Source organism: Palaemon carinicauda, chromosome 24 (genome assembly GCF_036898095.1).
Source record: "Palaemon carinicauda isolate YSFRI2023 chromosome 24, ASM3689809v2, whole genome shotgun sequence".
Lineage (NCBI taxonomy): Eukaryota > Metazoa > Arthropoda > Malacostraca > Decapoda > Palaemonidae > Palaemon > Palaemon carinicauda.
The window spans coordinates 98596416-98622614 of NC_090748.1; the positions used below are offsets into that span (position 1 = coordinate 98596416).

General features: G+C 36.0%; 1 protein-coding gene across 2 annotated transcripts; it reads right to left on the minus strand.

Moving 5' to 3' along the window:
• On the minus strand, positions 1 to 25117 carry LOC137617915 (SANT and BTB domain regulator of class switch recombination). Of its 2 annotated transcripts, none has more exons than XM_068347858.1 (15): positions 24816 to 25117; positions 16570 to 16791; positions 13357 to 13586; positions 12008 to 12343; positions 10791 to 10903; positions 9884 to 9997; positions 6193 to 6346; positions 5425 to 5580; positions 4820 to 4930; positions 4034 to 4124; positions 3716 to 3895; positions 3409 to 3555; positions 1137 to 1227; positions 714 to 930; positions 1 to 565 (listed from the first exon to the last, which is right to left on the minus strand). In XM_068347858.1, the coding sequence occupies exons 1-15, from the start codon at positions 25107 to 25109 to the stop codon at positions 199 to 201; spliced, it is 2823 nt and encodes a 940-aa protein (XP_068203959.1). In that variant the 5' UTR covers positions 25110 to 25117; the 3' UTR covers positions 1 to 198. The 2 variants fall into 2 exon arrangements, with proteins under 2 accessions (XP_068203959.1, XP_068203961.1); XM_068347860.1 differs by lacking the exon at positions 24816 to 25117 and adding an exon at positions 23023 to 23319.
• Positions 25118 to 26199: the final 1082 nt, after the last annotated feature.

The window sequence follows — 26199 nt, forward strand, 5'->3', positions numbered from 1 at the left end:
CTTTTTTACTTCAATCCTTCCTAGTTTATCATCTATAACAACATTGAGCAAGAGAAAAAAAAAGATTAGCAAGACTTGTTTCAGTCACTAGATAGTCTCGGCTAAGATCAGATTACTTCACAGCCTATAACTACTTTTCAATTATGTCATTTGAAAGAGGCTAAACAAACTAGTAAAATCAAGGACATGAACAAAACTTTAACGAGATGCTGAGAAGGCCGCTCTGTGTCTCAACCTCATCTTGATCCTAGAAATGGCTTGAACCTTTGCTCTAAAGGTTCCACCCCCTCCCCCACTATGAGTATGACCATGCGAATGACCACCATGGCGTTCTCTAAACTCAGCTTCTAATCTATAGTAACAGCCAGCATCCGGTCCACTGGCTGCTTCCCTTCGGCGGTCAGGTTTGCCTTTGTGTCCTTTGTGATGGCCAGTCTCTGGAGCAGTGAGGGTAAGCCAAGAGGTTAGGTCTCGCAAAAGTCGCCCTTCCCTGTCTCTCTGCGCGTCTTGGTTATGGCGTGTTGATCGACCAGCATCCCATCTCCAGCTTGGTTCAGCCATTACCCTGTTACCAATGTTTTACGAGGAACTGAGAACACACAAATTACAAAGCAAAAAGAAAATTATAGTCATTATTCAGCATGGCGCTTAAAAGGGTACCTTTCGCAAGTAATTCTCATGCAGTACACTGTTTATCAGACATCTGTACTCACTCGCAGGCCAGCGTCCTTCTAGCTCGATTTGCTCGTTTCATCAAATTTGCTCGCATTCTTGAAGAAAGTCCAGGACGGCCTCCACCTTCTTCTTCATCTGATGAGCTTTCACTACTTGTTCCTGTACCAACGCTACTTACAGAAGCAGCTACTGTCGCAGTTGCGGTACTAGTTTCGCTTGCTCCTTGGCGATTAATGCTTAACCCATCACGTTCTCCTGAGGAAATCAATGCTGAATGAGCTAAATAAAAGAACCAGTTATGCTAATTGAATCAGCTAATGTTCAAACATTTCTTATAAAAGAAATATATAATCACTGTAAAGGCTACATAACAGAAACAAATGAAAAATGATTTGATCAGATGTGCACACACAAAAGGTGCAAGCTAACAGACCTCACCAAAGATGTTAAAAAAATCTCACCATACAAAAAGTGTGCTTGCCACGATCGATCAAGAAGGCTTCTTTCACCTTTGCTTGGTGGAACAAGAGGCACTCCAGTCCATAAGACATTCTACGGAATCAATAGGTACAGATTATATATTAGAGCATGAAATGATAACCTAAACTTTGGAAGTTGAGTCCTGAATGTTAATTAAATTACATACTGTATGTGTCAGGTAATGTCCTGAGATTTGGGAATTTGACCACAAAAACTAAACATTCTTTAGCTCAGATTCTTCTGGAAAATTCCATTTTTTTTTCATTTAAAGTACTGTACAATAACTCCAACGGTTTTCACATTACTCTACTCATTCATGGATGCCTCGAAGTGTGATTGTGATGAATGTATCCCACATGAGTGATGATCCTGTAAAGTTTCCTGGTTATCTCCCAGACGATTTTTCACATTGGGAACAAGAAAAAATCACAGTTCAGTAGTGTGGATAGGTGCATTATTAATGGTTGAATATCTATTTGCTGTTTCCATTCATCATTTATGTCTTGATTTCCAGAAATTATAACTTTCATTCCTCATTCCCCTTCTGGAATAGCTTCACACAAGTACATGGGTAGTACATCAAGGATGACAGTAGAAACTAGGTGGTAAAGTAAAGTATCAATATTTCTTTTCCTTCTCCAAATAGAAGTTATTATACCCCACCCATACTTGAATTACTGTACTGTACACTATATTAAAGAAAAAGATAGATATAAACTGATTCATGATATTGTAAAAGAAACACTTTTAATTTACAACCCTGAAGATATCATACTGGTATTTGCTTCAGTTACAGACCATTCAATTGAATACAGTGGTCACTCGTCTCAGAAAAGCAAGTGTAACAATTGATGATATGTTCATTTGTTCAACCTTTATCTTAATATATGACTATCAGGTAAGGATCCTCAGTATCAGGAAACAGGAACATTACAGTGATAGAGGTTAACATTGCTGTAAAGCTGCAATGCATTTCTTTTTGTACACCCATACTGGAAATACTATTCTACCAGGAGAAAATATAACATTTGTGCAGTTTATGTCGGTATTAGTATCCATTTATGAATACATTCACAGCCATTTAGCCTGGGCTACTGAAGGACATAAGATTAGTTTAGTTTTGTATAGGAGGTACTTTATATTGAACGGCTTGTGTGCTGTTTGAAGCAATGGCCTAAAATTATGAATCATTGCATAAAATTTAGCATTCATACCACTAACACTCATTTCAATATAATTGGGAGGGTGATCTTAGCAAATATAGATATCTAAACGTGGGTGGTATTTTGTGAAGTTTATCAAACATGACTTGAATCACTGAGGGTCTCAAGCAGTGCTACAAAGCCATGGGAAAATACAGAAAGCTGTTTATGCAATTCATACGGAAGAATTTTAAGAACAAGCTTCATCCGTTAAAAAAAAATCTAAAATGGCAGTGGCACCTTTTGGTTTCTCAATGACAGTCAGTATATGCAGTATTGTATTTGATAAAAAGAACAGCCTAGCAGCCACAGTACACTAATATCTGAATTTACTGATGGTCAAATAGAATGACAAAAGTTAAAAAAAAAATACTCGAGACCAACTTGCGTTGAAAATGCTTCGACTTGATAAATAAAAAAAATGGTAGTCAAAAGAATGAAGTAATTAGGGGTACCACAGGAGTTAGAAAACTATCAGATAAGATCCAAGAAAGTAGACTGAGGTGGTATGGTCATATCATGAGAAGAGATGAACAGTATATTGGGAGGGGGGTGATGGAAATAGAGGTGCAGGGAACGAGAAGGAGAGGGAGACCAAAGCGAAGGTGGATGGACTGTATCAAGGATGACCTTCGATCAAAGGGATTAACCGGTGATGAAGTGTGGGACGGAGGTAGATGGAGAAAGCTGGTCAGAAACATCGACCCCGCATAAAAGTGGGTAAAGAGGCAAAGAAGAAAAAGAAAAAGTCAAAAGAATCATTATGACCTCTTTACACGAGTCACTTGAAGAAATCTAATAAAGATGCAGCCTGAAGTGAATATTGCATAGATGGAAACTCAAGTTCGTAATTTACAGTGATCATCTATGGTAATTTTTATAGCAGATTTAGTTTAATTTTTTTAGGATATAAAGTAATAGACAAGTTGAAGAAAACAACATATAAGAGAAATGAAAATGAAAAAGATTATTCTGTTTCAACAAAGATGGGTATGAAAACCTGAAATGCAAGATCATCAACCTAGAATCACTATACATTACGTATACAGACCTTTTGTTCGACAGGCATTGCAGGAGGGGGCTCAATGCAAACAAGTATTTGAAATGTGAGGAGATCATCATATATTAATGGAATGGGTCCCCAGGTTTCTTCTTCACTCTGAGTTAGCTGGACTGTGTGGTCAGTTACCTGGCATCCCTGAGTGTAAATGAAAATGCAATAAAGAAAAACTTCCTAACTACTGTCAATGTTTATTTAAATTTTATATAAACTCAAACAGTTTATCAATAATGGGGTTGCTCCACACCTATAAGCAGCATTACTGTTATAAAGAATTAACACAAGTTAAAGACCTTACATTTCTAACTGGTAGCGGAGAGAATCTGAGGGCTCGGGCTCCACAGCAGGGAAAGGAGTCTGTGGACAGCAGGACATCCAAATCACAAGAAGAAGAAGCATCCAGGCGATGATGACGGCAAAGTTTTAGCTCACTGGCAGGGAAGACCGATCCACATGTTGAACATGGTAAGAAGTGAACCTAGGATGGTTAGATGGAGAAGAAAGCCATTATGGTTATTAGTTGTATAGAATCAAAACTAGTGTTCGTTTTAAGTCAGAGTAGGTTGATTACTTACAAAACAGCAAGACTTTGCTAAGCTTTACGATAGAATCTTACTTGTCCCCACAACCTCCAGTAAACAAGCCTCCAAGTTTTAAGGTCGGTCTTGAGCTGGCGAACGTGCTCTGTTAAACTCCAGGTACCATCTCTGTGCAAAATAATAGCTTTCATTTAAATCAAGATAAAATAACCTTGAGGTTTCAAGTGATTTACAATTGAAAAACTGTATAAATTTGTTGACGAATAAATGTGAAGTGGTATTATGCATGTCATTATTCAAATGATACAATCTCACACTCACACATATACAGAGATTTTCCCAAGTTCCGAGTTACACGTAAACTGGGGTATGACTGTGTGTGTATATATATCCTGCTATACAGGTGTTTATATATACATATATATATATATATATATATATATATATATATATATATATATATATATATGTATGTATATACATATATTTATTCATATATATATAAATATATATACAGTATGTATATATATATGTATATACATATATTTATTCATATATATATAAATATATATACAGTATGTATATATATATATATATATATATATATATATATATATATATATATATATATATATATATATATATATATATATATATATTCTTCAAGTCAATATTGCATTAAAAATTCTTAACGCAACCCATGAAATTTTTTTCAGCACAGTTTTGGTTACAAAAAAAAAATAAAAAAAAAAAAAACTTGTCATAAATCAGATGGTTGAATCAATTACAATATTGGTATTATCTTAACAAATGGAAAAATTCACTGGGTATTTTCACCAGTTGTCAATACTGTTCTGCGTTACCTGGAATGCGTATAGAATACTTGACCAGAGGTGGTGACGATGGTGTTGGAAGGAACACAAGTTATAAACCTCTCAACTGCTCTGCTCACCAGCTGTCCACAGTCAGTGCACCTGTAGGAGTGTCAAATCCACTTATAAATAGAGTATGAGATCAGACTTAAATGGTACATCATATAAGTTATTTTTACCCTTGGTCTATTAATGAATGACTAGTCTGAGCTAAAAAAAAAAAAAAAAAAAAAAAAAAAAAAAAAAAAAAAAAACTCAAAACTCAACATTTGACCTAATTCATTGTCATGTTTGAAGATTAATCTTGACCTTTAAGATATCCTTGGATCATCTGTCAAATTTCAACGAGAGAGAGAGAGAGAGAGAGAGAGAGAGAGAGAGAGAGAGAGAGAGAGAGAGAGAGAGAGAGAGAGAGAGAGAGAGAGAGAACGGTATTGACAGGACTTGTTAAAATGTAATTTTGGAAGAAATTCAAGAAAAAAAGCACCAGAGTGGTAACAACCTTCAACAATTAAATAAGTCTAGCTCACTGCGTCCTAATGAATCCGAATCACAAAGTTACACCAATTGACACAGGTATACAATGAACAACTTACCTGTAAAGAGTAGAAGCTGTTCTAAAGATGCCCCTAAGTGGAGCTGGAGTGTTATCACACAGAGTCTGCAAAAACCTGGCGTACAGTTTATTCTGGATTCTATCTCTGCGGTCGCGTAGGTTCTCCAACTCCCAGTGTGTGAATAAGCGAGATAGCCTAAATGTCCAAGTTCGGAAGAAGAAGAAGATAACACGTATTCTGAGATTTGATATCTGAGAGAGGTTGAATTATGCCAATCACATAGTTTCATATCAAAATTACGGTAATTCGTAAAACTAAGTAAATGGATTTTTTTTTGTGTCTAACACTCTTCTAATTATAAGAAATATACAGCTCAATCATATTCACGGAGCCCCTAAGCGGAACAGGAGGGTACACTCAGGCACACTATTCTATCTTATTTCTCTTCCTCTTGTTTTTGTTATAGTTTTCACTGTTTATATAGGAAGTATCTATTTTAATCTTGTTACTGTTCTTAAATATCTTAGTTTTCCTTGTTCCTTTCCTCACTAGGCTATTTTCCCTGCTGTAGCCCCTGGGCTTATAGCATCCTGCTTTTCCAACTAGGGTTGTAGCTTAGCAAGTAATAATAATAATAATAATAATAATAATAATAATAATAATAATAATAATAATAATAATCTATTGGGCAGGCTAAACTACTACCATTACTTATCCCAACAACTATAATAATAATAATAATAATAATAATAATAATAATAATAATAATAATAATAATAATAATAGCTCTTTGTACACTTTCCTTACCTCGTGAGTATAGTATCAGATAAGCAATTGAGGTTCACCTGAGCTTCGAGAATGAGGTTAATGTTATCATGAACATACTGAAGAACCTCTTCGACCAAAGGCGTCATCTTTAGGAAGTCTGCTGATATCAGGATGGAGACTGCAGTCTTGGGTTCTGACAAATGATAAAGTCTTGAGCTCTGGCAAATGAAAGTCTTGGGTTCTGCCAAATGATAAAGTCTTGAGCTCTGGCAAATGAAAGTCTTGGGTTCTGACAAATGATAAAGTCTTGAGCTCTGATAAATGATAGTTTTCGGTTCTGACAAATGATAATTTAGGGTTTTGGCAAATGATAAAGTTTTGGGTTCTGCCAAATGATAAAGTCTTGAGCTCTGGCAAATGAAAGTCTTGGGTTCTGACAAATGATAATTTAGGGTTCTGGCAAAAGATAAAGTTTTGGGTTCTGACAAATGATAATTTAGGGTTCTGGCAAAAGATAAAGTCTTGGGTTCTGCCAAATGATAAAGTCTTGAGTTCTGATAAATGATAGTTTTGGGTTCTGACAAATGATAATTTAGGGTGTTGGAAAATGAAAAAGTTTTGGGTTCTGCCAAATGATAAAGTCTTGAGCTCTGGCAAATGAAAGTCTTGGGTTCTGACAAATGATAATTTAGGGTTCTGGCAAAAGATAAAGTTTTGGGTTCTGACAAATGATAATTTAGGGTTCTGGCAAAAGATAAAGTCTTGGGTTCTGCCAAATGATAAAGTCTTGAGTTCTGATAAATGATAGTTTTGGGTTCTGACAAATGATAATTTAGGGTGTTGGAAAATGAAAAAGTTTTGGGTTCTGCCAAATGATAAAGTCTTGAGCTCTGGCAAATGAAAGTCTTGGGTTCTGACAAATGATAATTTAGGGTTCTGGCAAAAGATAAAGTTTTGGGTTCTGACAAATGATAATTTAGGGTTCTGGCAAAAGATAAAGTCTTGGGTTCTGCCAAATGATAAAGTCTTGAGTTCTGATAAAGGATAGTTTTGGGTTCTGACAAATGATAATTTAGGGTGTTGGAAAATGAAAAAGTTTTGGGTTCTGCCAAATGATAAAGTCTTGAGCTCTGGCAAATGAAAGTCTTGGGTTCTGACAAATGATAATTTAGGGTTCTGGCAAAAGATAAAGTTTTGGGTTCTGACAAATGATAATTTAGGGTTCTGGCAAAAGATAAAGTCTTGGGTTCTGACAAATGATAATTTAGGGTTCTGGCAAATGATAAAGTTTTGGGTTTTGCCAAATGGTAAAGTCTTGAGCTCTGATAAATGATAGTTTTCGGTTCTGACAAATGATAATTTAGGGTTTTGGCAAATGATAAAGTTTTGGGTTATGACAAATGATAAAGACAAGGCCCCTGACAAATTATAATTTTGGGTTCTGGCATATGATAAAGTTTTGGGTTCTGACAAATGATAAAGTCTTGAGCTCTGATAAATGATAGTTTTGGGTTCTGACAAATGATAATTTAGGGTTCTGGCAAAAGATAAAGTTTTGGGTTCTGCCAAATGATAAAGTCTTGAGCTCTGGCAAATGAAAGTCTTGGGTTCTGACAAATGATAATTTAGGGTTTTGGCAAATGATAAAGTTTTGGGTTTTGCCAAATGGTAAAGTCTTGAGCTCTGATAAATGATAGTTTTCGGTTCTGACAAATGATAATTTAGGGTGTTGGAAAATGAAAAAGTTTTGGGTTCTGCCAAATGATAAAGTCTTGAGCTCTGGCAAATGAAAGTCTTGGGTTCTGACAAATGATAAAGTCTTGAGCTCTGATAAATGATAGTTTTGGGTTCTGACAAATGATAATTTAGGGTGTTGGAAAATGAAAAAGTTTTGGGTTCTGACAAATGATAAAGTCTTGACCTCTGGCAAATAAAAGTCTTGGGTTCTGACAAATGATAATTTAGGGTTCTGGTAAATGATAAAGTTTTGGGTTCTGCCAAATGATAAAGTCTTGAGCTCTGGCAAATGAAAGTCTTGGGTTCTGACAAATGATAATTTAGGGTTTTGGCAAATGATAAAGTTTTGGGTTTTGCCAAATGGTAAAGTCTTGAGCTCTGATAAATGATAGTTTTCGGTTCTGACAAATGATAATTTAGGGTTTTGGCAAATGATAAAGTTTTGGGTTATGACAAATGATAAAGACAAGGCCCCTGACAAATTATAATTTTGGGTTCTGGCATATGATAAAGTTTTGGGTTCTGACAAATGATAAAGTCTTGAGCTCTGATAAATGATAGTTTTGGGTTCTGACAAATGATAATTTAGGGTGTTGGAAAATGAAAAAGTTTTGGGTTCTGGCAAATGATAAAGTCTTGAGCTCTGATAAATGATAGTTTTGGGTTCTGACAAATGATAATTTAGGGTTCTGGCAAATGATAATTTTTGGGTTCTGACAAATGATAAAGTCTTGAGCTCTGGCAAATGAAAGTCTTGGGTTCTGACAAATGATAATTTGGGGTTCTGGCAAAAGATAAAGTTTTGGGTTCTGCCAAATGATAAAGTCTTGAGCTCTGTCAAATGAAAGTCTTGGGTTCTGACAAATGATAATTTAGGGTTCTGGCATATGATAAAGTCTTGGGTTCTGACAAATGATAAAGTCTTGAGCTCTGATAAATGATAGTTTTGGGTTGACAAATGATAATTTAGGGTTTTGGCAAATGATAAAGTTTTGGGTTATGACAAATGATAAAGACAAGGCCCCTGACAAATTATAATTTTGTGTTCTGGCATATGATAAAGTTTCGGGTTCTGACAAATGATAAAGTCTTGAGCTCTGATAAATGATAGTTTTGGGTTCTGACAAATGATAATTTAGGGTTCTGGCAAATGATAAAGTTTTGGGTTCTGACAAATGATAAAGTCTTGAGCTCTGATAAATGACAGTTTGGGTTTTGACAAATGATAATTTAGGGTTTTGGCAAATGATAAAGTTTTGGGTTCTGCCAAATGATAAAGTCTTGAGCTCTGGCAAATGAAAGTCTTGGGTTCTGACAAATGATAATTTAGGGTTCTGGCAAATGATAAAGTTATGGGTTCTGACAAATGATAAAGTCTTGAGCTCTGATAAATGATAGTTTTCGGTTCTGGCAAATGATAATTTAGGGTTTTGGCAAATGATAAAGTTTTGGGTTATGACAAATGATAAAGACAAGGCCCCTGACAAATTATAATTTTGGGTTCTGGCATATGATAAAGTTTTGGGTTCTGACAAATGATAAACTCTTGAGCTCTGACAAATGATAGTTTTGTGTTCTGACAAATGATTATTTAGAGTTCTGGCAAATGATCAAGATTTGGGTTCTGACAAATGATAAAGACAAGGTACTTGACAAATTATAAGTTTGGGTTCTGGAATTTGATAAAGTTTTGGGTTCTGACAAATGATAAAGTGTTTGGCTCTGCCTAAACGATAGAGACATAGGTTCTGACAGATAATAAAAACTGAATAAAGTTTGCTTAGTGTAAGGAATGGCCAGAATACGTATATATCACACACTTTCAAAATTAAAGTCAAGGGTATATATCAACAATTAGTATGCGAATATTTCCACAGGTTACAGAGTCAGCATCCAAGAGTATGGCTTTGAAGCATTTAAAGACATCATTATCTATAGTAATCTGAGCTACACCATCTTTAAATTGGTATCAAAACATCTAGTAATCATTCACCTAAGGATGGTGCATGGTGATCTTCAGTCATGCCTTGTTTTACCCATCTCAACAGCCATTCGAAGATGCTCACGTCACAGTGAACCGATATATCCACATCTTCAAGGCGTTGACCTGAAAATTTTAAAGGAAGAATTTTGGTTTATTTGAACTTTTGCTTAAATGTATTTATGATTGAACATTTTAATTATTTTATTTATTCATCTATTCAAGGATAATTTGCTTAAATGATTAAGAAAACCTAAAAAAAAAATTGTATTCATTGGATTATTTGAACTTTTGCTTAAACGTATTTATGACTGAATATCTTAATTATTTTATTTATTTAGATATTCAAGGATAATTTGCTTAAATGATTAAGAAAACCTAAATCTTATTCATTGGATTATTTGAACTTTTACTTAAACGTATTTATGACTAAACATTTTAATTATTTTATTAATTCAACTATTCAAGGATATTTTGCTTAAATGATTAAGAAAACCTCAAAAAATCTTATTTAAAAAATTTTGATAACACGAGATACCCTCTGCCTTTTCTTATTTAAAGCCCAGTCCACACGATCGAGCAAGCCCTACGGGCAAACAGTGATACCAGACCACAATAGTTAGTAAGAATGAGGGTTAATGACGTCAGAAGCGGGAAAACCACAGACAGGGATCTGGCATCATACAGTGTTGCCAGATCCCTGCCTTTAGTTTTCCCGCTTCTGATGTCATCAACACTCATTTTCACTAACTATTGTGGCCTGGTATCATTGCTAGCCTGTTGGGCATGCTCGATCGTGTGGACAGGGCTTAAGTCAGACCAACATTGTAAAATTGTCTGTCATATAAAAGTGACAGCATAAATTAAAACATCAATATCTAGCAATTGGCAGTTTTCCCATGCACCTGTGTCTACTCACCAGCAGTGACATCAGCAAAATAGCCAATGTGGTGGATAAGGAGATCTCTGGGACATGTGAAATCTTGGCGTAAACCTCTGGCTTCGTCACACACGTGAATAATAATTCCTGGGCTGTAAGAAAAAACCTTTTGTTTTAATGATTCCAGATAAGAATAAAAAGCCCTGTCCACACGATCGAGCATGCCCGACGGGCAAACAGTGATACCAGACCACAATAGTTAGGAAGAATGAGGGTTAATGACGTCAGAAGCGGAAAAAACACAGACAGGGATCTGGCATCATACAGTGTTGCCAGATACCTGCCTTTAGTTTTCCCGCTTCTGACTACCTATTGTGGCCTGGTATCACTGCTTGCCTGTCGGGCATGCTCAATCGTCTGGACAGGGCTTTAGAAGTCTTTCCTGTCTGCTATGATTTCAGTAATAAGTTTTTATTTTTCAGAATTCAGATGAAGTTATCCCTAATCATGTACATTACTGTTTCCTTTGGTTATAAGGATATTCAATATTTTTCAATAGAGACTAAGCAACATCAAATATGTCAATTCAATTTACCTTCTAAGTGTTTACCACCTAATATTAATCTATCTTCTAAGTGTTTACTACCTAATATTAATTTACCTTCAAAGTGTTTACTACCTAATAGAAGATTTTATGCTTACAAAAATTTCATCATCGTTTAAAGATCATATTGCATTTTCAGTTTCCTAATTCTTGAAAAAAAAAATTATATACTATTGATACTATCTTCCGAAATGTCTCTAATTGTTTCAGAGCTGATTATCTCGTTCTGATGGTACTTTTTTACCCCTTGAGTGAAGCTGATTTTTTTCAGCTATTTTAAGTGTTGTCTGGTGTAAGAGGAAAGAGGAGAATGTGTAAAGAATAGGCCAGACTATTCGTTGTGTGTGTTGAAGGAAAGAACTGTTTTAATGAGCTAGAACCTTTGCTGATGAAAGTTTAAGGATACAGCCCCCCCCCCCCCCCGCGAAAAAAATGCCTTTAATGAGCTAGAGCTTTTGCTGACAAAAGTTTAAGGGTACAGCCAACCAAATAAAAAAAAGTCTTTTAATGAGCTAGAACTTTGCTGACAAAAGTTTAAGGGTACAGCCAACAAAAAAAAAAAAAAGTCTCTGAAAGCATTTCAGAGCCTATTCAATAATTTACGCTATCTTCTAGAACTCCTTAAGAAATACTGTAACTGTTTTGTACTTGCCTTTTGTCTGGCATACCCCTTAATGGGAGAGAAACAGGTGGAGTTGCCCGCAGATCCTCTTTACTTGGTCGAGGTGGTGTTGAAGAGGGCATATAAGATGAGGGGAGGGCATTGCTATGATTGGCAGAAGAAAGCAAAGAAGGGCTATTTACTGTTGCCACACTGGACGCACTTTGGTTTCCAGTTGTATTAAAGTTTGAGCTGGTGGGAGGTGGCGGAGGAGGAGCATGCTGACTAGCGGAGGAATTTGTAGATGGTGTGACGGTTGTTTGTGCCGGCGTTGGTGTCGGTGATCTCTTTGTAGCTTCTTTTGTTAAAACTTCCCTAGTTGGAGACCTTAAAGGAAGAATAAAATAATGGTTAATTCTGCATTAGATTAAGCGGGGGTGAATCAGATTTGCTTTTGTACTGTAGTATTGTATGTTCCATACATTAGGTCTATACTGTCTCTAACCACAAATGTTAAAACTTTACTCAGTCATTCAGATAAGAGTTAAATCTACTTATGATAAGATCCATTCTTGCATTACTTTATTGAGCATCATTGTATTGATAGATAACAGTGAATATTCTTAATATGCTCTTTTGAATGAAAAATTTAAAGATGACGACATGCCATTTGTGTGCAAAATTCTTACATTGTAGATCACTGGCACTAAACCATGATGTTCTTTGCATTCTCAGGTAAGAAAGTAATATTTCATCCTTAAGAGAGTTAATTCACTACAAAAGTATCAACAGTATGGTAGGAAAGTAATATTTCATCCTTAAGAGAGTTAAATTCACTACAAAAGTATCAATAGTATGGTAGGAAAGTAATATTTCATCCTTGAGAGAGTTAAATTCACTACAAAAGTATCAACAGTATGGTAGGAAAGTAATATTTCATCCTTGAGAGAGTTAAATTCACTACAAAAGTATCAACAGTATGGTAGGAAAGTAATATTTCATCCTTAAGAGAGTTAAATTCACTACAAAAGTATCAACAGTATGGTAGGAAAGTAATATTTCATCCCTGAGAGAGTTAAATTCACTACAAAAGTATCAACAGTATGGTAGGAAAGTAATATTTCATCCTTGAGAGAGTTAAATTCACTACAAAAGTATCAACAGTATGGTAGGAAAGTAATATTTCATCCTTGAGAGAGTTAAATTCACTACAAAAGTATCAACAGTATGGTAGGAAAGTAATATTTCATCCTTGAGAGAGTTAAATTCACTACAAAAGTATCAACAGTATGGTAGGAAAGTAATATTTCATCCTTAAGAGAGTTAAATTCACTACAAAAGTATCAACAGTATGGCATCATTTAACCTCTAACACGCAAGAATCCATTTAAGAGGCTAACTTTGGAATGCTGGGGGATGACACAACTGAAATCTTGTTGGAATTAGGTCCCTTGTTCGTAGGTGTTGGAGTTCGCGATCTCCCACCTCCCGCTGCGGCACTTCCATTACCTCCAGTTAAGGTATTCGTGGTGGATCCAGAAGTGAGGGACAGGGTTGGAGTAAGAGAAGTGTTGTGGCTAATATTCAAGGATGAAACCATGTAAGGCAATATGGAATCCAGAAGACCATCCTGTTTATTATTAAAAAGAGAGTACATGAAAATCATTTTCAATATTCCTGATGTGAAAATGATGATTAGAAGTATAAAGTGATTGTCATGGATATTTGGTAGATACCCTTGATATAATATTAACATAGTGACTATCTGAGTTTCTAAATTCTCAAAACAATAAGTAGTCTTTTTCTTTTAAAAATCTACCAGACAAAATACCAAAACACACTAATTAAATGTAAGGCCAAAAATCTTCTACCTCGCACAGAAATTTCAAAACACAAGATGCTGAGTTGCAATTTGAGTGATTCATAAATTTGAATTGGATAAGGATATAGAACATGTAATTATAATGTCTTTTAAGATATGGGGGTGTAGAAACAAATGGATGTTCAAGATATGGGGTGTAGTGTAGGACCAAATGGATGTTCAAGATATGGGGTGTAGGAATAAATGAATGCTCAAGATATGGGGTGTAGAAATAAATGGATGTTCAAGATATGGGGTGTAGAAATAAATGGATGTTAAAGATATTGGGTGTAGAAATAAATGGATGTTCAAGATATGGGTTGTAGAAATAAATGGATGTTCAAGATATGGGGTGTAGAAATAAATGGAGATTCAAGATATGGGGTGTAGGAATAAATGAATGTTCAAGATATGGGTTGTAGAAATAAATGGAGATTCAAGATATGGGGTGTAGGAATAAATGAATGTTCAAGATATGGGGTGTAGAAATAAATGGATGTTCAAGATATGAGGTGTAGAAATAAATGGATGTTCAAGATATGGGGTGTAGGACCAAGTGGAGATTCAAGATATGGGATGTAAAACAAACGAATAGACATCCATTTGAAAATTGGTGCTGAAAGACAAAATATTTATACATATCGACATGGGTGTCAGTTGTCTGAGTATCACAAACAGACAGGGGTATGCAGTAGCTACAGTAGTAATACACATGATTTTCTGCAGTCGAATGATAGATGAAATTATTTTTGATAAAGTGAAAAGACATTGAATGGAATGAAAAAGTATTAGCAAGGTATTTGGACACGAAGATGAAGCTTATCTTGTCTTCATCAGTGTTCTGACAGCACCATTAATGCCAATGATGTTGGGAAATATGAAAACAGCAGATTATTTCCTTCTTCAAGAGAAATTTTCCCAATTTCTGTATTTCAGTTGTGAGAGAGACCTCAATATTATAGAGATATGGCAGAATTTCATCTCTGCTTTATCTGAAATCCCCGATAACACCATGATTCATAAAATGAGGCTTATACTACTTGGGCTGTTCTGGGGCTGCACCACTGTTGACTGAGGACTTGCATTTATGGTGAAAATAACTCCTCCAATTCACAATAAAGAGAACTTCTATTGTGACAGCGTGTCTATAACTTTTTGAAAAAAAAATGCCCATATATGTTTAAGAATATTTTTTTATTTTTATACAAGAACAGACTCTACAGTATAATTTGTGGATGCAATGGTATAATATTCACTTACAAGCCTAAAGAATATGAATTTAGAATCAAACTTTGCATGTAGATCTTTTGGGTGTAGAATGATATATAATACCAAACTGAGTCTTTGGAATTCATATTTGTTCTGACTGAAAATTATGTTAGGAGCTTTCAAGGACTGCTTCAAAATATGATAGTGAATGGACACATGCTATTGAATCTCTGACCATAGGTGTCATGTGTGTGCTTGAACTGATGGTTGACAACTGAGTGGAGTGACTGGGAGCTGTGGTGACACAGTAGTGGAAAACTTGATGTTCTACATTCCTTCATACTGCTAAAGGCCCACTAGGTCCACTTTGGTCTCACAGGAGTCCTAGAAGTTAGGCCATTTTTAGTACTTACATCCTACAGTGAGCATTGAATACATGCACATAGATTGCCCATTCACTTTAAGGAAGATATGTCCTACTGGGGGTCTTGGTTTCCATCTCCCTAGGGGTGAAATACATCTTGAAGAAGTTATTTGCATAGAAGTTATTACTATATTGATAGGCTGGTAATCTCAGCGATGCTTTAGGCAATTCATGGCTTGGTTTAGAAGAGATTGTGAACTGCTGGCTTAAAACAGTACCACATGGCGTATGAAAACTTCAACGTCATCCGATTCAAGGAATTAAAACAGTAAAACAGTGGAAAGTTGCTGTCCTCATCCCTAACATCAGTGCATTTTAATTCCTTGCTGATGATATACATTAAAGCACAGGGACTGACTCACAATTGACAGGGGGTATTGCATTAATAGATTAGGACCATTCAGCAAAAAAATGTTGAGGGGACTGATCCTTAAAGATTTTCAACTACTCTCGTTGAAAACAATCCAAGATACTTACCAAGTTCTTTAAGACTGGGTGATATAGTAATGATAAATAACATTGACTGCATCCTAATATGTTTAGGAATGTATGATCAGTGGTCCCCTAGAAGTTTTTGGGGGATAGCCAGACATATCTTGTTGTGGATACCCTAAAGGTCTCCACTGATAATTTAGGCAGGAGTGTTTTAGCACCTCCAGACTTAGCAACAATTTTGAGAAAACCCTGGCGCCTTTGCAGGGGGTCCTTTACCAATCAGAAGGACTGCTAGTTGTATATTATTCTATTTTATTTCATTTTTATTTTTATTTACTGTCCCACATCCCACAATAGGCTGTGAAGAGACTAATTGTATTTTATATCCGGCTTTATTTTTGCATGTAGTGTTTTTTGGTACGATGATAAACCAAGGTCAATACTTGAACCAAGTTATCTTTGGGTGGTAGATTTTCTCTGATTGTCAATTAAGAAAAGCAACTAGAGAGGATTTTAATTGCATAAGTGGGAAAACAGGTCAGTACGGTTGTTTATGTGTTCTACCAGTTGATAGATAAAGAGAATATTAGCTAGCTGAAATACAGGAAAAATATCTATACAAAAGAAAAACTTTAGACAAAAATTATACTGACTTATTTTACACTGCATAGTCCACAAACCTACCTGTAGAGCCATTTGCAAAAGGGCCAAAGTTTGTTCTTGTGCAGCTGCAGCATTATTAGCAAGTAATTTTGCCCAGGTTTGTGAGGCTGAAGGAAGCATAGCAGCTGCTGCTGCTGCAGCAGCTGTGTTTGCGGAAGGTGCTCCCGAAGCAGGCGTTCTCCCCCCTTGAGATTCAGAATCTGAACTTCCAGTGCCATTTACAAGATGGCCACCTGCTTGTACCTGGAAATTTGAGAAATTTATCAACAGTCATAGAGAACCTGTTCCAAATCAATGGTATATCTAGTGATTAATCTAGAATGGGTCAGTGATATTCCAGCACTATTTACAAGATGGCCACCTGCTTGTACCTGGAAATTTGAGAAATTTATCAACAGTCATAGAGAACCTGTTCCAAATCAATGGTATATCTAGTGATTAATCTAGAATGGGTCAGTGATATTCCAGCACTATTTACAAGATGGCCACCTGCTTGCACCTGGAAATTTGAGAAATGTATCAACAGTCATAGAGAACCTGTTCCAAATCAATGGTATATCTAGTGATTAATCTAGAATGGGTCAGTGATATTCCAGCACTATTTACAAGATGGCCACCTGCTTGCACCTGGAAATTTGAGAAATTTATCAACAGCCATAGAGAACCTGTTCCAAATCAATGGTATATCTAGTGATTAATCTAGAATGGGTCAGTGATACTCCAGCACTATTTACAAGATGGCCACCTGCTTGCACCTGGAAATTTGAGAAATTTACCAACAGCCATACAGAACCTGTTCCAAATCAATGGTATATCTAGTGATTAATCTAGAATGGGTCAGTGATATTCCAGTGCTATTTACAAGATGGCCACCTGCTTGCACCTGGAAATTTGAGAAATTAATCAACAGTCATAGAGAACCTGTTCCAAATCAATGGTATATCTAGTGATTAATCTAGAATGGGTCAGTGATATTCCAGCACTATTTACAAGATGGCCACCTGCTTGCACCTGGAAATTTGAGAAATTAATCAACAGTCATAGAGAACCTGTTCCAAATCAATGGTATATCTAGGGATTAATCTAGAATGGGTCAGTGATATTCCAGTACTATTTACAAGATGGCCACCTGCTTGCACCTGGAAATTTGAGAAATTTATCAACAGCCATAGAGAACCTGTTCCAAATCAATGGTATATCTAGTGATTAATCTAGAATGGGTCAGGGATATTCCAGTCCTATTTACAAGATGGCCACCTGCTTGCACCTGGAAATTTGAGAAATTAATCAACAGTCATAGAGAACCTGTTCCAAATCAATGGTATATCTAGTGATTAATCTAGAATGGGTCAGTGATATTCCAGCACTATTTACAAGATGGCCACCTGCTTGCACCTGGAAATTTGAGAAATTAATCAACAGTCATAGAGAACCTGTTCCAAATCAATGGTATATCTAGGGATTAATCTAGAATGGGTCAGTGATATTCCAGTACTATTTACAAGATGGCCACCTGCTTGCACCTGGAAATTTGAGAAATTTATCAACAGCCATAGAGAACCTGTTCCAAATCAATGGTATATCTAGTGATTAATCTAGAATGGGTCAGGGATATTCCAGTCCTATTTACAAGATGGCCACCTGCTTGAAGCTAGATATATGAGAAATTTATACACTGAGACAGAACCTGTTGTAATTCAATGGTAAATCTGTTCAAGTGGCCGTTTCTAGTCCACGGCAAGACAAAGGCCTTAGACAACAATTCATGTCTGGTGTTTAGCTAGTTTTCATCTCTACACTGGCCAACTGTGGATTGGCGATGGTGGGAGAATTTCAGCCGGTCACAAACATATTCAGACTTTCAAGAAATTTTGCAGGGACTATTGCAATATATCAAGAATGTAAAAAGTAAACATTTTAGTAGTATAATATGTATTTCTAAAGTAATATAAAATGAACACAGACAAACCGAAAAAAAAATCTTGATTTTAACATATTTCTCTTTGCAAACGAAGTCCTCTCAGGAAAAAATAACTAATCTGTAATTACATATTGCATTATAAATACGTACTTGTAACATACACTTTTTCTTTAGCCAAAGTTTACGTTATATCAAAATAGATACCAAAACTTTTCTATTCGTTTCAAACAGATTAATCTAAATTAGCAAATGATGATTTTTTTCTCCTGACAAATTCCAAACTTATTGTAAAAGATAAAGTGCCTTTATTTTTTTTTAGGAAATGTAAAGGTATTTGCTCAAATGTAGTTCGAAGCTAAGATTAATTATTTTTCTTAATTAATTAATTGTTCATTTGTTTATTTACTTGTTTATATAGAAAGTTGCCGACGTGAGTGTTTTTGAATTGGTTGCCGCACATTGTTAACCATAAAAACAAATACTTGAATGTAAGTGAACAAGTAGCCAAAAAGAGATGTTAAAAAGTGATATTTGGTAAATACTGTATATTTTGTAAAGGTGACAAGGTAAATGACTCTGGTAACATACATAGCTTGCAGAAGTTCCACTCAGATGCGTATGAAAACATTGAAGAAAAGGAAATTTAACTAAATGATGAAGATTTACAATGTAAAATAAGAGGAGTAGATCTTTTCGCAAGGGAAACCTAATTTAATGGTGCCGACCCAAGCAGTTTTTAGTGAGAGTGTTACACCATCACAAAAACTGAGGAAACATCAGACAAGATAAGATGTATAGAGAAAGCATTTTCGCATCTACGATTTTATAAAAAGAGAAGTTATTCACAAAGATCGGGTTCTAAAACTTTGTCATTTAGAAATGTGTATAATGAGAATCTATGCAACAATAACAATAATGAAAAAGCTTGTGAAATAACTAGTCAATCTCAGGTTGAAGATTGAACACTGTTCTGACCTGAAAGACAGCATCGACTTCTGATCACCCCCATATAAAGACACACTGATATTTTGTAAATATTTGGAATCAAAAAAAAAAATTGTTCTTTCTGCTTATGATTTGTGGAATGGTGACTGGATCAAAGAAGTTAGACTTGAGCTTTACACTCAATTACTCAATGCCTTCAAAGAAACCAAGACACTTCTATGGCCCACCAAATCTAGTGACATTAATTATCCACTATAGGAAATTCCTGCTTATGTTCTACAATCTGTATTTACACTAATGTGTGGTAAGAGAGACCCATTAGATCAAGAATAAATATTAGTACTATTAGTTAGTCAAGATATGTGTAAAGCTGCAACATATGGACAGTGGAAGATGAAAACGCATATCCTACTATGTATGACACTCCGCCATCTCTTCAAATCTAAACAATTAACTACTTTCCCATACAAACTAGGTAATTATGAGTCCTATGCTTTTTATTTTGAATTGGAAACAGTCCTGGAATATACATGGTTGAAAGTGTTTCAGTAATCAGTATTAGTGATGTGGTTAAGGATCAACCTGAAGGAATAGTTTCTTGGCGACCGAGAAAACTTTGATCAGCTGTTGTCGATGTTTATGGAATTGGATCAGTTCAAAGCACAGTTGGAATCTACATGGAAGAATTTGGATACTGTAAAGATGGTGGCCTGAAATTAGTCACTAGTATGACTGAACCCATTCCTGAGAAGATTCTAAAGTCCAGTTTAAGAGTTTCCATCATACTACCGGAGAAAACGACATGATGAACCAACACTCGTAGAGCTCTCAAACTGTGCTGAAAATACCAGCATCAAGATTATCTTTTTTTTTTTTTTTTTAGATTATTGCTTGTCATATGCCCCTTGAGAGTCAATTTATCCCTGCTATATCGGGATCTGTGTCTAGTAGGCTACTGCCAATACTCCAAATTTTACGACAACTATGTATGTAGATATATGTATATGCATAAATATCTGTGTAAATATAATATTTATATATATATATATATATATATATATATATATATATATATATATATATATATATATATATATATATATATATATATATATTTAACAATATTTTTTAGATTTTTTTAACAGGGAGCCCTACCTTCCCAACAGGAAGGGGGGAGCCATGCCCTGCCAGCGGGAAGGGGGGAGCCCCGCCCTGCCAGCGGGAAGGGGGGAGCCCCTCCCTGCCAGCGGGAAGGGGGGAGCCCCACCCTGCCAGCGGCAAGGGGGGGAGCTCCGACCTGCCAGCGGGAAGGGGAGAGCCCCGCCCTGCTAGCGGGAAGGGGGGAGCCCCACCCTGCCAGCGGGAAGGGGGGAGCCCCGCCCTGCCAGCGGGAAGGGGGAAGCCCCACCCCTCCGGGCTAGCAGGAAGGGGGGAGCCCCTCCCAGCCAACAATAGAGAGTTCCTGTATCTAGCTTATTTTTAAAAAAAACATGAAGGATGGAATCAGAAAGGCAGTCATGAAAAGCCAAACAAGAATCTTGAAGACTTCTCTTTCTCTCCATGAGGAAGAAGTCTTCAAGATTCATGTTTTGAAGACTTCTTCATCCTCATGGAGAGAATGAAGAAGTCTTCAAAACCAAAATCTTGAAGACTTCTTCTTCCTCATGGAGAGAAAGAAAAAGTCTTCAAGATTCTTGTTTGGCTTTTCATGACTGCCTTCCTGATTCCACTTGTCGTTGATCCCTTTCTTCTTGCATCCGGCCATGAAAAATTAGCCAAAACAACTATGGTCAGTGAGTATAATCAGAATGAAAGAAGAAAGGGATCAACGACAAGTGGAATCAGGAAGGCAGTCATGAAAAGCAAAACAAGAATCTTCAAGATTCTTGTTTTGAAGACTTCTTCTTCTTCATGGAGAGAAAGAAGTCTTCAAGATTCTTGTTTTGAAGACTTCTTTCTTCTAAGAAGGAAGGGATCAACGACTCTGGTTTTGAAGACTTCTTTCTTCTAAGAAGGAAGGGATCAACGACAAGTGGAAACAGGAAAGCAGTTATGAAAAGCAAAACATGAATCTTGAAGACTAATAACTGATTTATTTGAAAAGATTCTCTCTCTCTCTCTCTCTCTCTCTCTCTCTCTCTCTCTCTCTCTCTCTCTCTCTCTCTCTCTCTCTCTCTCTCTAAGTTGGGGAGGGGAGGGGAAGAAAGTTGAGGGATAGATATTTGTGATTCACGATACTCTCTCTCTCTCTCTCTCTCTCTCTCTCTCTCTCTCTCTCTCTCTCTCTCTCTCTCTCTCTCTCTCTCTCTCTCTCTCTCTCTAAGTTGGGGAGGGGACACGAGTGTTCGTTGCGGAGTTATTGGCCAAAAACCTGCTTGCACTGTTTGTGAAACCCACGGTAGGGTTGTAGCTTAGCTAATAATAATAATAATAATAATAATAATAATAATAATAATAATAATAATAATAATAATAATAATGGCTGCATCGGCAGAGTTTATTTTCTTATCCAATTTTTCTATTTTTCTCTTCTCTAATGGCCGATGCAGCCATTACTTTTAACTCAACCTGCCTAAAAGAGGGTCTCCTACCACAATAATAATAATAATAATAATAATAATAATAATAATAATAATAATAATAATAATAATAATAATGCACTTTTGTCTCAATAAAGACCACGCCATATTTACTTAAAATAAGAGTAACTCCTTTATTACTCATTAAAAGCAACTTCGTCGCGAATTTCAAATGGAAAACTTCTTACACCACCATAAATCTTCGAACTTGATACATCATCGACTTTAACCTTTACTTTACTTGTCGAGATACAGCGTAAATAACTTTTCTTTTTGTTTATTTCACACCACTGAGAACCATTTCTATACTTAACGTGAATGAAACCATAGTGGATAATTATTGCCCTCAATAAAATAGAAGATTTCGAGGTTATATATTCACCCGTCTGTCTGTCTGTGAGGAACTTTACACAAAAACTACTGTGCCAATTTTGATCAAATTTGGTAGTCTTGTTGGGTATGACCCAAGGATGAATCTGTAACAATTTAGATAAAGCACATTTAAGTACAAGTATGCAGGAGTACTTTGAAAATAATAGCAATGTTTAGTAAATGGCAAACATTTCTTAGTTTATTTTTTCGTTTGTGAACATTACGCAAAAACTGAGGAACCAATTTCAAAGAAAGTTGGTGGTATTGGTGGTCATGTTGTTTATGACACAAATATAATAGATTTTGAAGAAAATACATCGAAGTAAATGTACGCAGTGAAGTTATGAGCAAAATAAAACTGCTTGCTATGGCGTAGGCATGTTTTCAACAAAATATTTCATTAAACTCCATTGTATCAACCAAAATATTAAACTCCATTGTTTATGACACAAATATAATAGATTTTGAAGAAAATACATCGAAGTAAATGTACGCAGTGAAGTTATGAGCAAAATAAAACTGCTTGCTATGGCGTACGCATGCTTTCAACAAAATCTTTCATTAAACTCCATTGTATCAACCAAAATATAGGAAACTGTTGTCACTGTGGCTAATGTGTATTTGAGTATCTATCTAAAACACGAATAAAGAACTTACTATGAATAAACAAAGCAAACAGCATCGAAGTGATTCCGCTCACAGCCGTGCATCCCGAGCGCCATAAACAACAGTTCCTCCCTCCACCCTATTTCCACCGGCCAGCCCTCGTTTGTTTTTCGATTTTCGTCAATAAAACAAATCCACTTTTGTTATCAAGGATCACTGTTATCACTGACGATCCACTGCAGCTTCATACACCTTCACTACTAAGTAACATTGTGTTAAATGGCATCATTCTCATTAAAAAGGGCTTTTTATTAGGTAGTTCTTGAATAACAAACACACTGACCGGCCGGTTCCACCCTTGTCCTGTCTGGCTGAGTTGCTTAGAGACTCTGAGTGACTGTCTGACTTACACTTTTCTAAGTTTCCAGTATGAGAAGAAGGGATATTGGGGTTAGGAAATGCTTAAGAATTAGATGTCAGACAAGTTTCAACTTTAGATAGTTATTAGAATATATATATAATATATATATATATATATATATATATATATATATATATATATATATATATATATATATATATACTGTATATATATATATATATATATATATATATATATATATATATATATATATATATATATATATATACATATATATATATATATATACTATATATATATATATATATATATATATATATATATATATATATATATATATATATATATATATATATATTTCCCTTTCTGAATGTGGATACCCTAACGTGATGAAAGGGTTTGTGTATCGCCACGATCAACAGTACTATAGTCGGGAAAACCCATACTAGGTGGGTTTGCTGTGAGCGATCATACTAAAGTTTCCCACCATCACCAATCCGCTGGGCCAGCGCGGTGATGAAAATGGCCAAATCCCAGTCATGACTAAGAACATGTCTGGGGCTTTTGTCCTGCAGTAGACTAGAGACGGTTGTTTTTGTTGTTGTAGGCTATATATAACGTTCGAATTTTCATCTGTTACTCGGTATAAGGAGCAGCAAAACTAGTTAAACATTTCTAGTGAGATGTAGTTAATCCTAGTTGGAAAAGCAGGATGCTAAAAGCCCAAGGGCCCCACCAGTGAAAAAAATACCCCAGGGAGGAAAGGGTATAAGGAAACATATAAACCATATATGAGGAGTAATGAATAAATAATATAAAATACCTTAAGATCAGTAACATTGACAGACTTCAGATAGAGCCTCAAGATTAAGATGAAAGTACACAAACAAAATCATCATCATCTCCTCTTACGACTATTGACGCAAAGAGCCTCTGTTAGATTTCACCAGTCTTGAGCTTTTAAAATCATCACTTCTCCATTCATTATCACCTACTTCACGCTTCATAGTCCTCAGCCATGTAGGCCTGGGTCTTCCAACTCTTTTGGTGAACTAATCTCATTATATCTTAGTTTACATCATCTCCTCTTACGTCTATTGACGCAAAGGGCCTCTCTGTTAGATTTCGCCAATTGTCCCTATCATGAGCTTTTAAAATCAACACTTCTCCATTCATCATCTACCTCACGCTTCGTAGTCCTTAGCCATGTAGGCCTGGGCCTACTAAATCTTTTGGTGAACTAATCTCATTATATCTTAGTTTATGTTTTTTTTTCGGTGCCTGTTTAGTATGTGGCCTACCTTTCGAATATGGCTTACGAAATTCTATCTGTTTTAGGATGTGACCTAACCTAACCTAACCTAATCTTACCTAACCTAACGTAACAAGCCAGGTAGGCCACACACTAAACCAGAATAAAAAAGGTAGGCCACATACTAAACCGGCACTGATTTTTCTTTACCTTTTCTGTTGTAGCCGCAGCGACCCGATGTAGCTGGGCGGCCGTGAAGAGAAAATCAAGAACATTGCCCATGGTAACTGTATTTATTGTCATTGGCAGAACACAGCTGCTATTGCTTGTACTCGCAGATGGCTTTTGTCCACTGCCCGAAACTGACCACGCCATGCCTATCCCATTCTTCAGAGCGCCTGGAGTGGTTGGACTGTTACTGACGGTCGAGGGGCTTGTAGCCGTCTGGGCTCCTGGTGACGAAGTAGAAACGCCTGCTGGGGAAGTTGCATTGTCGGCCACCATCTTTGCTTGAACTGCAATGGAAAGAGTCATGAGGGCCGGAAGTAAATTTATTATTATTATTATTATTATTATTATTATTATTATTATTATTTGCTAAGCAACAACCCTAGTTGGAAAAGAAGGACGCTATAAGTCCAAGGGCCCCAACAGGGGAAATAGCCCAGTGAGGAAAGGAAATAAGGAAAAATTTGAAGTGTGAGTTACTTGAGGGTCAAATAAAATAGTTTGAATAAAATAAAAAGAAGAGGGAAGCAGTGATATCAATAGAAATAATTCCATAACTATAACCTCTGTCTAGTGACATAGGCCTACAAATGAAAATCACTCTACCCAAGTATGATCATCAACAAAATAAATCCTATGCAAGAATATCATTAAAATTATTAATCGTACGAGCTTCTTTTTAATACTTTACGTAATTATTCTCTTTATAAATCCATTACGAGGCTTACTACTGCACTGTAATTGTTAAAGGGCCGCTTTCCTCTTACTAAGGATAGAAGAGACTCTTTAGCTATGGTAAGCAGCTCTTCTAGGAGAAGGACACTCCAAAATCAAACCATTGTTCTCTAGTCTTGGGTAGTGCCATAGCCTCTGTACCATGGTCTTCCACTGTCTTGGGTTAGAGACTCTATAACTATGGTAAGCAGCTCTTCTAGGAGGAGGACACTCCAAAATCAAACCATTGTTCTCTAGTCTTGGGTAGTGCCATAGCCTCTGTACCATGGTCTTCCACTGTCTTGGGTTAGAGACTCTTTAACTATGGTAAGCAGCTCTTCTGGGAGGACACTCCAAAATCAAACCATTGTTCTCTAGTCTTAGGTAGTGTCATAGCCATTGTACCATGGTCTTCCACTGTCTTGGGATCGAGTTCCCTTGCTTGAGGGTACACTCGGGCACACTATTCTATCTTATTTCTCCTCCTTTTGTGTTGTTAAATTTTTTATAGTTTATATAAGAAACATTTATTTTAATGTTGTTACTATTCTTAAAATATTTAATTTTTCCTTGATTCCTTTCCTCACTGGGCTATTTTCCCTGTTGGAGCCCCTGGGCTTATAGCATCCTGCTTCTCCAACTTGGGCTGTAA